The sequence below is a fragment of the Corvus hawaiiensis genome, chromosome 1 (genome assembly GCF_020740725.1).
Source record: "Corvus hawaiiensis isolate bCorHaw1 chromosome 1, bCorHaw1.pri.cur, whole genome shotgun sequence".
Taxonomy (NCBI): domain Eukaryota; kingdom Metazoa; phylum Chordata; class Aves; order Passeriformes; family Corvidae; genus Corvus; species Corvus hawaiiensis.
In genome coordinates, this window is record NC_063213.1 from 17,646,633 (window position 1) to 17,661,111 (window position 14,479).

At 41.0% G+C, this 14,479-nt stretch overlaps 1 protein-coding gene across 21 annotated transcripts in view; it reads right to left on the reverse strand.

The window, feature by feature from the left end:
* KIAA1217 (KIAA1217 ortholog) overlaps positions 1–14,479 on the reverse strand; it is a 366,730-nt gene that overhangs the window by 21,980 nt on the left and 330,271 nt on the right. For all 21 annotated transcript variants that reach the window (XM_048294948.1, XM_048294904.1, XM_048294930.1 and 18 more), the window contains 2 exons: positions 10,989–11,149; positions 4,399–4,574 (listed from right to left, as the gene is read on the reverse strand). In XM_048294948.1, the coding sequence (XP_048150905.1) occupies positions 4,399–4,574; positions 10,989–11,149 (337 nt within the window). The remainder of the gene's footprint in view (positions 1–4,398; positions 4,575–10,988; positions 11,150–14,479) is intronic.

Sequence of the window (14,479 nt, forward strand, 5' to 3'; positions counted from 1 at the left end):
GACAGACACTTAAATTTGTTCATGTGTGGAAAGAAGAGAAAGGAAAACAGAACGAGATTACAACGTTTTGTTAGGTTTATGCTTGTTTGAAATGTAGGGATGAAAGAAGGACTTGCAGGTAGCTGACTGTGGCCCACTTTCCCGTTTAAGCAGAAATGGAAGGGTCATCACAAACCCCTTTGATTCTACATATTATCAAACAAGACAACTGATCCTGAAATTACCCAGGGGATACCATATTACACTGCTTCATGTGGCTAACTGCAAGGGAAAAGAAACTTCATCCCTTAGGACCCAAAGCCTGAAACAGATTCACTGGTCTCCAGAATTTCTTTTCTCTCACTGGGGAAAACACTTGGCTTTATAGATTGGCCTGAGCAAATTAGCAAGACATGGACATTAATGCCGTTTCAGAAGGCTAATATAACGTAAATGATTTTTCTGCATCTATGTTCTACATGGGGAAGCCGAGGCAACTCCTATGCTAAGATCTTTCTTTAGGCAAAAAAAACCCTCAGAGGATCTGCCTCAGACTGCTGTATCAGTAGAACAGGTTACAAAACAAACTGACAAAATTAATGGTAACAAATCACCTAGACCAGATGGTATTTGCCCTGGAGTTCTATAGCAACTTGAGGCTGAAACAGCTGAACTACTAACGCTAAGCATCAAACTTCTTGATTAAAATTGCTTTGGCACCAGATCAGTGGAAAGTGTCATAAATGATACAAATACATTTTTTAAATGGTATGGGGATATCCAGGGAACTGTACTCTAGTGAGACTGACACTTAGACTGGTAATGGACAGATATCAAAATAAAGAAAAAACAATAAAGAATCAATGAACAACGGATAAATATGCTGTGTTAGGTAGGAATTAACATGGTTTGTGTAAAATGAAGGTCTCACAAATCCACGAAGAAACAATGGAAGTTTGGGGACAAAGTATAGCCCAAAAGGCTTTCAGCAAGGTGTTTGAGGAAAAGCTTTCAAGAATGCAAAGTTGCCATGGGACGAGAGAGGAAATTCTCTCATGGATAAAGCACTGAAGTAAAGATAAGGGATCAATGAACAGCTAACTCAATCAATGTACTTTCCTGGTGGTTTCCACAGGGATCACTGCTAGGGCTTTTCAACATACTATAAATAATTTGAAAAGAGGATGAATAATATAACAAAAAAAAACAAATCTCAAAAGGCTATCATATTATTCAGGGAAATGCAAATGAAAGGTGGCTGCAGAGGACTGCAGATGGACCATCTGATACTAACTGACTAGGAAAACACCAAAGATTAAATTAACTCCTAATATATGTAAGGTGTGCTCATGAGGAGAAATAAAACCAAAATCAACCCTACTTAAAACCAATAACCTCCCAAAACCCTAAGGTTTTATACACAGTGATGATCTGATAATCATCCATTGTGAGTGAGATGTCGGATTTTTAATGTAAAGCTCCTGTGGAACATGAGGACAGGGAGGTCACACCATGCATGAGGTCACAGTGTGCCTGCATCCAACAAAGCTGTTGTAGGGCTCTCCTATATCTCCTCATCCCCCTCTCACAGTTGTACACCAGAGTTAGAAAGGGCATAGAGAAAGGCAACAGGATGATGAAATGTATGGAAAGGCTTCTAGAAGAAGGTTAACTAAGCAGACTAAGACTTCTCAGGCTGGAAAAGGCATGAGTGGGGGAAAGGGGAGTAGAAAGGGAGTGGGGGAGTGTCTGTAACGTAATGACTAGCATGGTGAGGGTGAATATTCTGCTGTGCATCATTTATGAGTTTGGGGATTGACTGACAGATGAAAGATACAAAACCAAAAGAGAGTCTTCTGATATCCTTTCCCAAGTATCTGCTACTAGTAGTTCTCCAAGATTGCTAAGTGCAGTTTTGTTTTCATGGAGCATGTTTATTATTATGAAAAATCTGCTACTTTTTCTAACAAAGTATAAATTGTAACTTACTGTGGATCGCATCCAATTAAACAGACTGGATGTGGCTATAATTTATATACTGTGCTTATAAACCCCTTCTATTAAAGTGCTTAAAATCTACAACATAGAGTGGTCACACCTCTAAGATGCTTGTTATGACACAATTACTTCATTAGTCAATGTGTCATAGCATTGTAATTTGTCCTTGGCCTGGTAAATCTTAAATCTAGTATCTACAAGTGCTATATATAACATCTCTATTGTTGAGTCAAAAGACTAGATAGAAAAAACCTACACATTCAATTCTGAGTGTGTATTTCACTGTTAAAAGAGTACATAAACACTATGTTTAACAGATTTCATTAGGTATCTCTGAACTGTAATCCTGCTACAGTTGTGACACACATGGGTACACTTCTGCAGGCACCATTATGAATCTGTTGAGCAAGCTTTCTGCTAAACAGAAAGCTTACTCTGAAATGTACACCAACATTTCTGTTGTTTACAACAGGGAACTCCCAATATGCTTATTTCCTTATTTCACAGAATCACAGAATGGGTAAGGTTGGAAGGCACCACAGTGGGTCATCTGGTCCAACCTCCATGTTCAAGCAATAATCTTCAGTTGCAGAAAGGACTTTTTAAGATAACATTTACCACCTCAGAGTAGTAAATGCACTTTTGTAAGTATTGCAGTAATCCTTAGGCTCCATTGTCTCACATGAAGACAGTCTACTGATTTAGGAAAGATCAAGAGTGTGACAGTTGAAATCCTAAAATGGCAATTTTTGTGCCCGGTGGCTTTGCATTCATTTGTACATCTGCAGTGGGATCAGTTTAGTTGTAAATGCCTATACAGAATATTAACCTTTTTCTCAATACAGTGACATTTGATGTGTAATTTTGTGCTGTATGCTCTCTACTATTAACAGCCATCAGCTGCTGAAATTACTGTTGTCAGATGTGCTTTTCTTTCAGGCTCTGACCCTGCAAATGAGCAAATACATGACAAAGGAATCTCATTGGACACAACTGATGAAAAATAAATGTTTGTTTCCAGTATGTTTCTAAAAGGGGTAACCTAACATTTGAATGATTTACATTTTCCTATAGCTTTAACAAATGCAGTAGCACAGAAGTAGCAGAAACTCTGTGAAAGGAAAAATTCCAAAACCTGATAAAACAGAACCATATTGCAAACCGAGTCATATCCTTAATGAGCAGCTGTAACAGCAAATGCCACTGGCACTTGACCTCACTCTGTATCCATTTAATGAGGCAATGCCATAAACAGCCATCACACAAATTGTTCTTTCCACAGAGAACAGACAACCTAGGAACTTGGCAATGAGGTACACAGGAGTAAAGTGAGGAACAGGAAGGTCATTGCTTAGGATTACAAACCAGCTGAGAGGATTACCTACACTAGCATGGACTGTTACTGCACGTTCACCCTTTCTTCACAGTACTCTCCCCTAGTAACATCCAACCTTGCCATTACAGATGCACCTTTTTAATTACAAAAAGTTTTAATCTGACAACATATTGATCAGCAGGAAGGATTTACTCTCTTCAGCTGTCAATAACTGTACTCTATGCCTCTTCAATCACAATTTCCAACAACAAGCTGACTAGAAATTTTTTCTCCATTATGGAGCAACTCTTCAGGTGTGAAAGAAAGGCAGTGATGAGAAATAATTAGTTATATAACATCTTACAAATGCGAGTGTTAGAATTAGTTAAATAGTTTATTAATTTCAGCTTTATCTTGCCTCCTCCTGACTCTAAACACAGACTAAACCAAACAACTTGATCCCACCAGTCCTGGTGGGCCAAAGTTCTGGGGAAAAAACCCCAGAATCTTCCAAAAGGCCTTTACACAACAACAACAACAAAAAGTACAGTTAAGTGGCTGGAAATCTCAGTGAGTACATTTTAGACAAGGATTGGCATTACTGACTGTAATTAAAGTCCAGTGCTCTATTAGAGCTTCCCCTACCTCTCCCATGCACTAGCCAAAGCACTTACTATTGAAACCTGATTTTCGTACTTAAAGCCAAACTCATTACCTTCCTTTGCATCTCTTTGTTCTCGAGGAAATTCCTCCCTCCCTCCCTAAAGCAAAATACATAAGGCTGAAGGGGAGAACTAGTGCAGGGGGAGGCTTCCAGAATACAGGGGTGGGCACAGTCCTTACAGTCATCTGTCCCTTTACAGGGGACTTCTGAAGAGGTTGAAACTCTTGGTACTGGTGGGACTTACCCAGTGTGGAGAAGGACTCCCAGCCAGGACCAGTGAGTTGAATACTAAAAGATACAGGTTTATAGCCAGTGTGATACACATCAAGGAAACATAGCTAATACAGCATATACAGATGCAGTTCACAGTGGTAGAAGTGTCTACTTCATGGAAGAAAAAGACAGGCAAAAGCAATAAATTTGAAGAGGTTTCTCAACCCACCATAACTTCTTTACAATCTTTTCTTCCTCGTTGAGGTACTTCTGCCTTTCTTGTTCCACCAGGTTGCGCTGTCGCTGCACAGGATCTTCAAGCCTCTTCACTGTTTCAATCACTTTGCCATTGATTTCTAGCTCTGCTTTCTTCACCATTGCCCTCAGCATCTCCTGGTTCTGCAGCTGTTGCACAAAAGAAATCAACTTCAATTTTTCCTGCCTGACTGACATCCCTGGCAACAGAATACATTGCAGAGCTCAGAAAGTTGGGATAAATACCACCCTACAGTGAGTGAGTGTTTTTACCTTCTTTCCCTCTTTAGCTGTACCTATAAACATTATTCCATGTATATATACAGCTTCCAGTTTCAAACTGATAAGCTAAAGATGTTGGGATCAGTACATCACCTTCAATGCATAACTTCTGCGAGGATTGTGGCCCCTTTATTCTGCTTGGTTCAACTTGAATCAAGCATTAATTACGCCTCATGAGAATGTCGGATGCTTGACTTCCACTTTGCATGTATCGTGCAAGCTTATGCATCTCACTGCCCATACGTGCCTAGTGGATAATCCCACACATTAATGTCATGGCTGGAATGCACTCTGTTTTCAGAATGGAAATTTTCAGTCTCTCAAGTGGCAGAGGAAGGACTGTAACATGTGGTGTAATTTGGTAGAGGCATACAGCTCATCTGCAATACATAAAACCTCCTTCTACCCACCAGAAACTCCCCCCTTTATAATATGGTAGTTTTCTGAGAGCTGCAAGTCACACCTTCTTTCTTGTCTTAACTTGATGTTAAGTAACTAAAGCATTAATTGTGTTGCTGATACTAAGCTCACAGAGCAAAACACAGGTAAGAAGGCAAACCAGGCTGTACTCTTCTGTGGGTAGCCCTGGAGCAGACCCACACTCACACAAACCAAACCTGTTTAAGTCTGTTACGTAAATCACAAGATTCAAAGTGGTAAGCAGGACTCCACCTAGTCACAGTTTTAGGATACAGGCAACATAAACACAACTCTGTTAGACCAGAAGCTATCTCATACGGTAAAATTTTAATAAGCACCTGTGTTAATTGGGGGACAAAATTCCCATCTTAAAACTAGCACTTGAACTGTCATCTGTCTTGTAAACATCCAGGCTTAACAGCCAAACCACATTTAAAACACAAAATAAACCCATGACCTAATAGGAAGAATCACAAAAATGGGTTACCTACAAGACAGTATACTGTAGCAAGATGTCTTTAAAATTGATTTATGAAAATTCATGAGAATCAACAACAAAAAAATCCTTTGCTGAGACAATTCTTTCCAACCAGTATGGGCATGAGAGAAACAAACTCAGCTCCCCACTCCTGACTCTTCAGTCCCTGTGCCTGACTCTCTTCTCCAGCTACACAACTGCAATGAGAGGGAGGGTAACACCTCACTGCAAATGTGTGTGTGTGTGTGTGTGTCTGTGAAAAGCTGTGACAAGCAGGAAGAGTTAGCTCAAAACTCAGCTGAAGAGAAGTGTTAGGAGCTAGTGAAAAAATGAAGCTGAAAAACATTTCAACATCACAGAAATATATAAATAATATCTGGATTATTTTGAAGACAGTGCATATGTGTATTTTTCACCATTATGGAATTAATGTTCAGATTTGATAAATTAAAATCTCTTACTGCAAGGCCAGCACAACTATCGGAGATACACACCTCTTTCATCATGTCATATTTTCAAGTAGGAAAACCTAAATGAATGAATAAATGAGTGAATGAGCATGTAACACTTCAGTCATACAACTTATTCACAGCTCTTTAAAACGTGGGGAAATTTGACACATGGAAGTGAGTTAGGATATGTTAAACAACTGATCCGAGGTCAGTGAGAAGGTCAGTAACAGAGTTAGACGTAAGTCTTAGGTATCCAGAATTTAAGTCCTTGATGTTCCTCAGCTGGTAACAGGGACTTCCACTAATAGCAAAACTGAGTATGTGTGAGTGTGTGTGGTTGTGAAATGGCAGGCACAGGTTTTTTCCTATTATGGAGGTATGTAGGGGATCTGTATTTGTTGTGGTGATGTGTACAGCGAAGGTGCTTGTCACCTCCATTTATGAAGTGCTTGAACAATACCAGGAAGTTTCAGTCATAAAAGTTCATCTATTTCTGATAATGAGAATAGGGAATAAAAATGTAACACAGCAAGATTTCAAAAAAAGCTTGTATGTTGAGGACTCCCAAACCTCAGTGTTTGGAGTGAGCTCTTGAAATCTGGGAAATGACTCATGTTGGTATCAAAGAAATGGTTTTGGTATTTCTATGAAAATTCATGCAATACTTGGCTAGTTATGGAAAACCTGGGTTTGTTCATGCTTGGGGAATAGGGACACAAGGTGAGAAGGAAGATGTACATATGGGTTCAGAGAGACAAAAGAAAACTGTGGGAGAGGAGTAATTGTGGCAGTCAGAAGACAAAGGACAGCATGAGACAGAGCAGGAGCACAGGAGAAGAGCTGTGGCTGAGAAGGAGAAGGCAGTCTCTGGCCACTACATTCACCTCCATGTTCTGGAACTGAACTTGATTCTTACCTTTCTTCTGCCAGCAGTATCAGATATGAGATTCCCTGGCTAAGTGCACACTCCACTTGCCCCTCTGACCACCTCTGTTGGTTACTCCACCATCTCAAGCAGAAGATGTTTTATGGATCTGCCACAGTTATTCTGGTTCCACACAGTAGAACCTTTTGTACTATAAGCTTACTTGAAAACAAGCCAAATGAACAATCTTAGACATTCATACTTGAAAAGAAACTTTCTTAAAACAGTACTGAAGTTCCAAAGGCAAGCGCCCAAAAGTAAGGAAAAGCAATGCAGGCTTTCCTGTCACCACCAAATGGCAATTTCTTGCTAATTAGAGTTAACTTAACTTGTAACTGCAAGCAGTAATCAAACAGAAACAAATTTAACATGCTTTTTTAGAATTCCAGCATCCTCTCATACATTCTTTACCCTTGGCTCTCACTTCCAGCCTCACTAATCTCTCCAGATACCTTCCTTGTCCCTCTTCTTCAACTAGTGTTCCAGCCATTATTCATCACTGCTCTCACACAAGTACCCCAGCTCTGCCTCTGGCACCCACTTCAAGAATAATCTGATAACTAGCTCAGTTCACTTTGAACCAATTATTACCTATGAGACAGGTAACTAAAAAACCAAGTATTAGTTCACAACCCTGTTCCTCATTAGGAGAGAAGCATGACCTGCCCAGTGGGAGCCTCCCAGGCCCTTCTAGGAGAGGCTTCTGGGCCACCCACCTCCCCATGAACTACAGAGCCCAGCCACAAACAGGACCTAGCTCCCTGCAGCTCAAGACCTCTGTAGAATCTAAGTACCTAGTTCCTGAAGTTACCATACACTGATTAAAGGTAGTGTCTCCAGTTCTATAATGCAGCTCAAAATGTATTAGAATTTCTAATTCAAAGTTACACTTGCGAGACTGAGTATCATATACCACTTATGACAGTGTTGTTATTACATTTTCTGTCCTTTCTGCAGCACTCATTTCCCTGCAAACAGTGCACTGAGTGAAGGAAAAGCATGCATGCATACACGTTCCTAATGGTGAACATTTATCATATCTGTGTTCCCTTAAAATGAGTTCAATTGAAGAAAAGAAGGAAAAGACCAAAAAATCCAATGTACATATAATGGCTAATGATATATACCATGTACATGTACTCTAAGGCTTGGTTCAAACCTGCTACTAAGAGTTCTCATTATCTGGGAGCACAGAATGAACAACTAAACTCATGGGCTCAATTCTTATCAGTAGCACATCCATCCAGGACAAAGGCTGGGTTACAGCCTATCTCTAGCAATGAGGAAAACTCCACAGCACCATGAAACTAGTCTGTCTTGAATGTCTCTGAAAATCAGAGCACTTAGAACATGCAAGTGTAGTAGCAAGAAGTGTATACAGTCCCTAGCAACAGCCATGAGGGAAATGTTTGTGTGCTAAGAATCTCTGTTCAAAACCCAACCACAGACTGAGTCTCGACTTTTTGGTGGCATCTTGTAACATATGTTTATCTGGTGTATGAATCAATACATCTGGATCCACTGCTGCTGGATATGGTTGAAAAAGAAGATTTTGCCAGCACAAACAATGGATACATGAATGATGGTCTTTTCTATCATGTATTTCTCCGATTCTAGTAAGAAAATTAGTACGAACTTACGGTGGTAACATCAATTGAAAATTAAACAATAGACATTATTACACACAGTTTTATGTCCTGTTCCTGTTTCTTAGTTATCCTGCCAAATTTTGTGCCTGTGCAATTTTTTTTTTCCATTTTTTTGAAGTATTTCTTCCAGTCTGTCACTGTACAAAAAATTCACACAAACAGGAACAAACTGACTGCCAGCCCAGGAAAAACAGTGAAATTGAAAAATATGAAGCACTGTCAAATATAAAATGAAAACAATCTGGGAAACCAGAAAAATACTTTTTCTCTTTTACCCATAATTATTTTTGAAAAAACATAGCACAAAATATTTCATTAAAAATGTGATATTTCAACACTCTTCAGTTTAAAACACTGCCTGTTTCACCTGCTGTCCTACAAACTGTGAGCTTTTTTTCAAAATAATTCAGGAATGCCATGACAGAAACTGTCATGAATGGAATTTATGTGTAACATACCAAAGTTTCCCTTGAGCTACAGGTTCTTCCAACTATCAAAATTTCTCAACTTCCTATTAGCTCAATGCACCAAGTTTGCTATAATTTCTGAATTAAGGGAAGCCAGCCAGAGTTAATGAGCACACTCGGGATATGTCCTTTTTCCTTCTCAAGACTTCCCTGGCAGCATTGATTTGTGCAGATGGTAGAAATTTCTTTGCTCCTGCGTGACAATGTTACGTCTGATCAAAAGCAAGGCTTCTGCCCTGGGCAGGGCCGTGGAGACAAAGCGCAGCTGGGGAAATGCCACCCCCTTGGTGAGCAGCCCTGTGAGAAGGATGCACTCCCTGCCTCCAAGCAGCACTGCGGCCTCCATTCCTGCTTTCCAAGGCCACATGCTGAGCGCAGCTGGGAGCCAGACCGCAGGCATTTGCCAAGAGCTGCATTTGGCACATGGCGTTGAGAAGGACAGAAGGGCTGCAGTGGTTTGCACCACAAATGTGGAAGAATATGCGCTTATACACAATGTCCCAGGGCAGAGATCCCATGCCAGTGCCTTGAAATTAGATGAGGAACACGATGGCTGGCATGTAAGCAGCACTGCTGAGAACAGCTTTTGAAAGGGACATTTGGAACATACTCATCCTAAACTGAAAATTTAAATACTTGGGAGCTGTATCACAGACACAAGTCACCTGACACAACTCTTTGCATCAAACACATTCTGCCATCTCTTCACTCCCAGCAAACAGAGCACAGGACCTTCACAGGTCACAGGACCTTCAGTCAGACACATTTTCCTATACCGATGTTTACCTCACCCTTCTGCTCATTTGCTCTATGACTGGCTCATCTTTCAATTTCCTTTAGATAAGGAGGTGAAGGTAAAACATGCTCTGAATTCTGATTTGTATTATCATTATTTTGTTCTAAAGTTCATCAGCAAATCAAATGTGATTGACATAGTACCATTCAAAATCACCCTGGCTATAAAAGCAGTAGCTGCAGCTGTAAGATACCAAACATGTGATGTCACTTTCTGGGCAAGGAGGACTGGCAGAGTATTGAAACTTCCCCTGCTGCCCACTTTGTCTTACAAGAAAGTGCTCTGCCTTCTTTTCCATCTTCTGAGATGATACACAGTGCTCTTCAGTTTCCAATTAAGTGAAGGGCTGAAGACCTGTACAGCTGCATATGCTTATTTTCACAGTGTCTGAGATGAACAGCATATATTTATATTTGCAGCACGACTGTATGTGCCAACATGCTGTTTTTGTTAACTCTTCATTGGTTGTATTGTTTCTTGAAGGTTTTGAGGTGTTGATGTGCATTAGGAAGGTATGGCTAAAATGTGAATGTAAGTAGGCCACAACAAACCTTTGCAGCAACATTTGAAACACCTTTTTTTCTTACTGTTCAAGCTGGCTATTTGTCTAGATTCTGTAAATACAGGACAGGATGCATATCTACTGATCCTCAGCTACATTTGGGTTTCCTGACATCAAAGTTGTTTATTCAGGGACTTAAAATCTGTCTCAACTGTAAACAGTATGGAGCAGGAACATGGTTCTTTTGACATGTTTATACAGCACATAGCATAGCAGGGTCCAAACTGTAATCACAGACTTGGTATTATTATAATAGAAATAGTGCTGTAATGTCTAGAGTCATCCAAAAAAAGCTAGAAATGAATTTTTTTCTCAATATCTGAGCAGCAGTAGTTTAACTGAGCTAATTCTCACGCCTCGAGGACTATGCAAGCTTTTGTATCCGTAGTACTCGGGTCTGCCCTTTGCTAGAACTCTGCTACTGAGACTCACTTGTACAAAAGCTAAAGAGAGAAAATGAGAGAGAGGGAGGGAGTAAGGAGGCATTTGCTGACAACCCACCTTTTTTCCCAGCATCATCCAGATAATCATACCTGTAGCTGCTTCATCTGATGCAGCTGCAGCCGCAGATCCGACACGTTGCGTTTCATATCATGCAGGCTGACTTGCATTGCTGGGGCTCCAGCAGGATGGTGGATCACAGCTGACTCCACAGTTGCCAGTGCATTCTTCCCCCCAGATATGCTGGCAGCACCTGCAATAAGCAGCAGTACAGGTTGAGCTCACAGCAGAGAAGGTGCAAACATGATCCTTCCTCTGCCCACTGAATCCACACGTATTTCACCTAGATGGATGAGAAAACAAAATGACAGATGCCAATGCTCAGACTTATCAGGGGACTGGCACCTCCTTATCCAATATATTTTGAGGGAAGCCTGCACAGTATCAGTGTATTTGTGCTGGAACCTCAGTTCTATCAGAGCCCTGCATTACCCCAGGACTGCTTTCTACCACATGTAGTGGAGATGGGATAATAAGTTATAACTGCTGATTACACAAAACAGCAGCAAATCAAATTGGTTCTGAAAGTAACTTCAGGACTGTCCTCCCAGGAGATGTCTGAGACCAAGTTGATGCAAATTCATTCATAGGACTCCTGAACTGCACATTCGTTGACTAATCATCACAGGAGAGGGATTCAGCCAAGCTGCCAAATATGGAGAAAAGATTTCTATAGAGAATCTTGCTTCACTGCTTAAAGGACAACTGCATTATTTCTAGCAGGTTATCTCCTCCAGCAGCAACCATATAAAACCAGAGAAATGGAATGATGGTGTGGCAGAGGCTCTCCAGCCATGTTGCATTGACCCCACTCCCTTTTAGTCTGCCAGAAAGGAATACAGCATAACAAAAGGAAACGAGCCAAACCACACTGAAAATAATGATCATTGTCCTCACAAAACTTTCTTTGTTAAAGAATGCTTTTCCTCTACACAGCAACAATGCCAAGCTTGTTCTTTCAAGTCCCAAGTACCTGGGAAGAAGCTGTGTTTAGAGAAAACAAGCAAATTCCAGCTCATCAGCTAATAGATATGTCAGCTCCTTATCGCAATTTGCTCTTGCACACCCATATTCTTCAATTTTTTTTCTAATGTGTCCCTTCCCCCCTTATTCCCCCAGCAGACAATGACAGACTGTCAGTGCAACAAATTTCATTTTTTAAGTCCAGTACTAGGTAGTCCTGCAAACTCTTCTCATCACACTGCCAAATCCACCTTATGCCTTGATCTCAAATGGCTCAGATGGCTGCTGCTCCCTGAACTATTGAGTTAACAGCCCCTCACTACGAGGAAGACATTGAGGTGCTGGAGCATGTCCAGAGAAGGGCAGCAAAGCTGGTGAAGGGTCTGGAGCACAAGCCTGATGAGGAGCAGCTGAGGGATCTCGGGGTGTTCAGTCTGGAAAAAAAGGAGTTTCAAGGTCCTTATTGCTCTCTACAGCTGCCTGAAAGGCAGCTGGTAGGAGGTTGGAAGGGAATTGGTCTCTTCTCCCAGGTAATAAATGATAGGACAAAAGGAAATGGCCTGAAGCTACACCCAGGGAGATTTAATATTAGGAAAAATTTCTTCACCAAAAGGGTTGTCAAGCATTGGAAGAGGCTGCCCAGGGAAGTGGTTGAGTCACCATCCCTGAAGGTATTTAAAAGATGTGTAGATGTGGCGCTTAGGGACCTGGCTTTGTTGTGGGCTTGGCAGTGTTAGGTTAATGGTTGGACTGGTTGATCTGGAAGGTCTTTTCCAAACTAAATAATTCCATGATTCTATTCTATGATTAGGTCATTCCCTACTTCAATGTCTTTCTTCTCTATGATTAAAAAAAAACAAACTGAGGAAACAGAAAATAGCTCATCAATGGATCTGCACAGGGATTTTGGTCATCATTTGTTACCACAGGCACACATTCTATCAAGTTTAATGAAATCAAACAAAAACCAGTGTTGTGAGCTTTGCCTGCTGAAGTCAAATTTTCAGTGCACTAAAGTGCATTACACATCTTCTGACTGGAATGAGTATGACTCCAAGACTGGGAAGTTCTCTCCCGATGCTCTCATCCCTCGTAGTCTTTTCAACCATTCCTCCAAACGTGCCTGATTAAGTACAGCTCAGCATAACAACACACTGTTATTCCTTTTCCAACAGGTGTGGATACCTCAAATACAGCTTTTACAAAATTCATCTGGGGGAAGCATTCTGAAAGGATGGAAATTACACTGGCCTATTCTTATTTTAAAAAAAGGTTTTTAAGAATCATGTTTGTTACTTCACCTTCATTTGCAATCCAGGCCCCTCTGGCTGGATCCATGCTACATACAGTGTGCCATGCCATGGGCTTCTGGAGACATGCTCTTCTAGCTTGGTACAGGCTGTTGTAATGCTATACCCTCCCTAAACGTACTCCAGCTAGATCTGCTTGGTGCTTCAAACAACAGCACTTGTCATTACACTGCAGAGCAAGCTGCTGCACATCTTTGCTATACTCCAGTATGATTCAATGCTCTCTTGACTTTCAAAGAGCTCCTTAACAGAAAGCAACACTCAAGAAATAAACAGTCCTTGTTTTCTGCCATTATGTACACACTCCATGCTTCAGTCTAATATAGGCTAATACTTATCTGTCTATACGTACACTGCAGTTTAACCTACAGTCAAGCATCTATTTCCCTCCCACATGCACTATTTTTTGCCTTTTTTTTTTTCTTAAGAAAATGGTATTTAGTTCATAAACCTTACAGACAGAAACCACCAGAGAGTCTGAAAAATGTGGATAAGCCTCCAAGAGTTCTGATCCCTAGCCACAAATCTGGACTATTTTTGAAAGCACATCTACCTTTCTGCTGTTCTTTGCCTCTAGCAAAAGCTCCAAAACCTCAGCCCCCGACCCTGTGAAGAGGCAGCCAAGGCATGAATCAGACCCCACCAGTCCCTCCCCCCGTGCTGGACCCCAGTCAATTCACATATTTTCTCAGGAAGGGGTGCCTGCTTTCCTTTTAGTGTAGATTGCCTGTGATCTGCTTCTGTAAGCAATAAATGTCTCCAACTCCCTACAAAGCAGCTTTCCTCCTCCACTGCTGCCTCAGCCACCTCTTTTCGCCATTAGGTGTTCTTGGCTGCCACAGTGTCCCTGCTGCAGGGTGTGCTCAGAGCCTGTGAAACATGCACTGGGACTGCTAACTCCAGGGGGTGTGAAACACAAGACACCGAGTGAGCAATAATGATCAGCAGCTGATTTCTCAGATATACATATTTTCATCAAGAAAGAATAAAAAGGCAGCTGAATGAGGGGCTGTTTCATCTAGGGAGTGTAGCTCACTTTTGGAAATAGTCCCAGGCTATAGCTTTGCGATTAGATGTGAGGCCAGATGGATTAAAGGGAAAGAAACAGCACTGGCTCTTGGGTTTTTAAATAAACCCCTTCTTGAGCTAGGTAAGGGAAATTCAACCTTCCACCATAATTTCCTAATACTCTGGACAAACAAAAAAAAGTTAACTTTTTTTACAAAGGCTAATGAACTAAGCTGCCATTT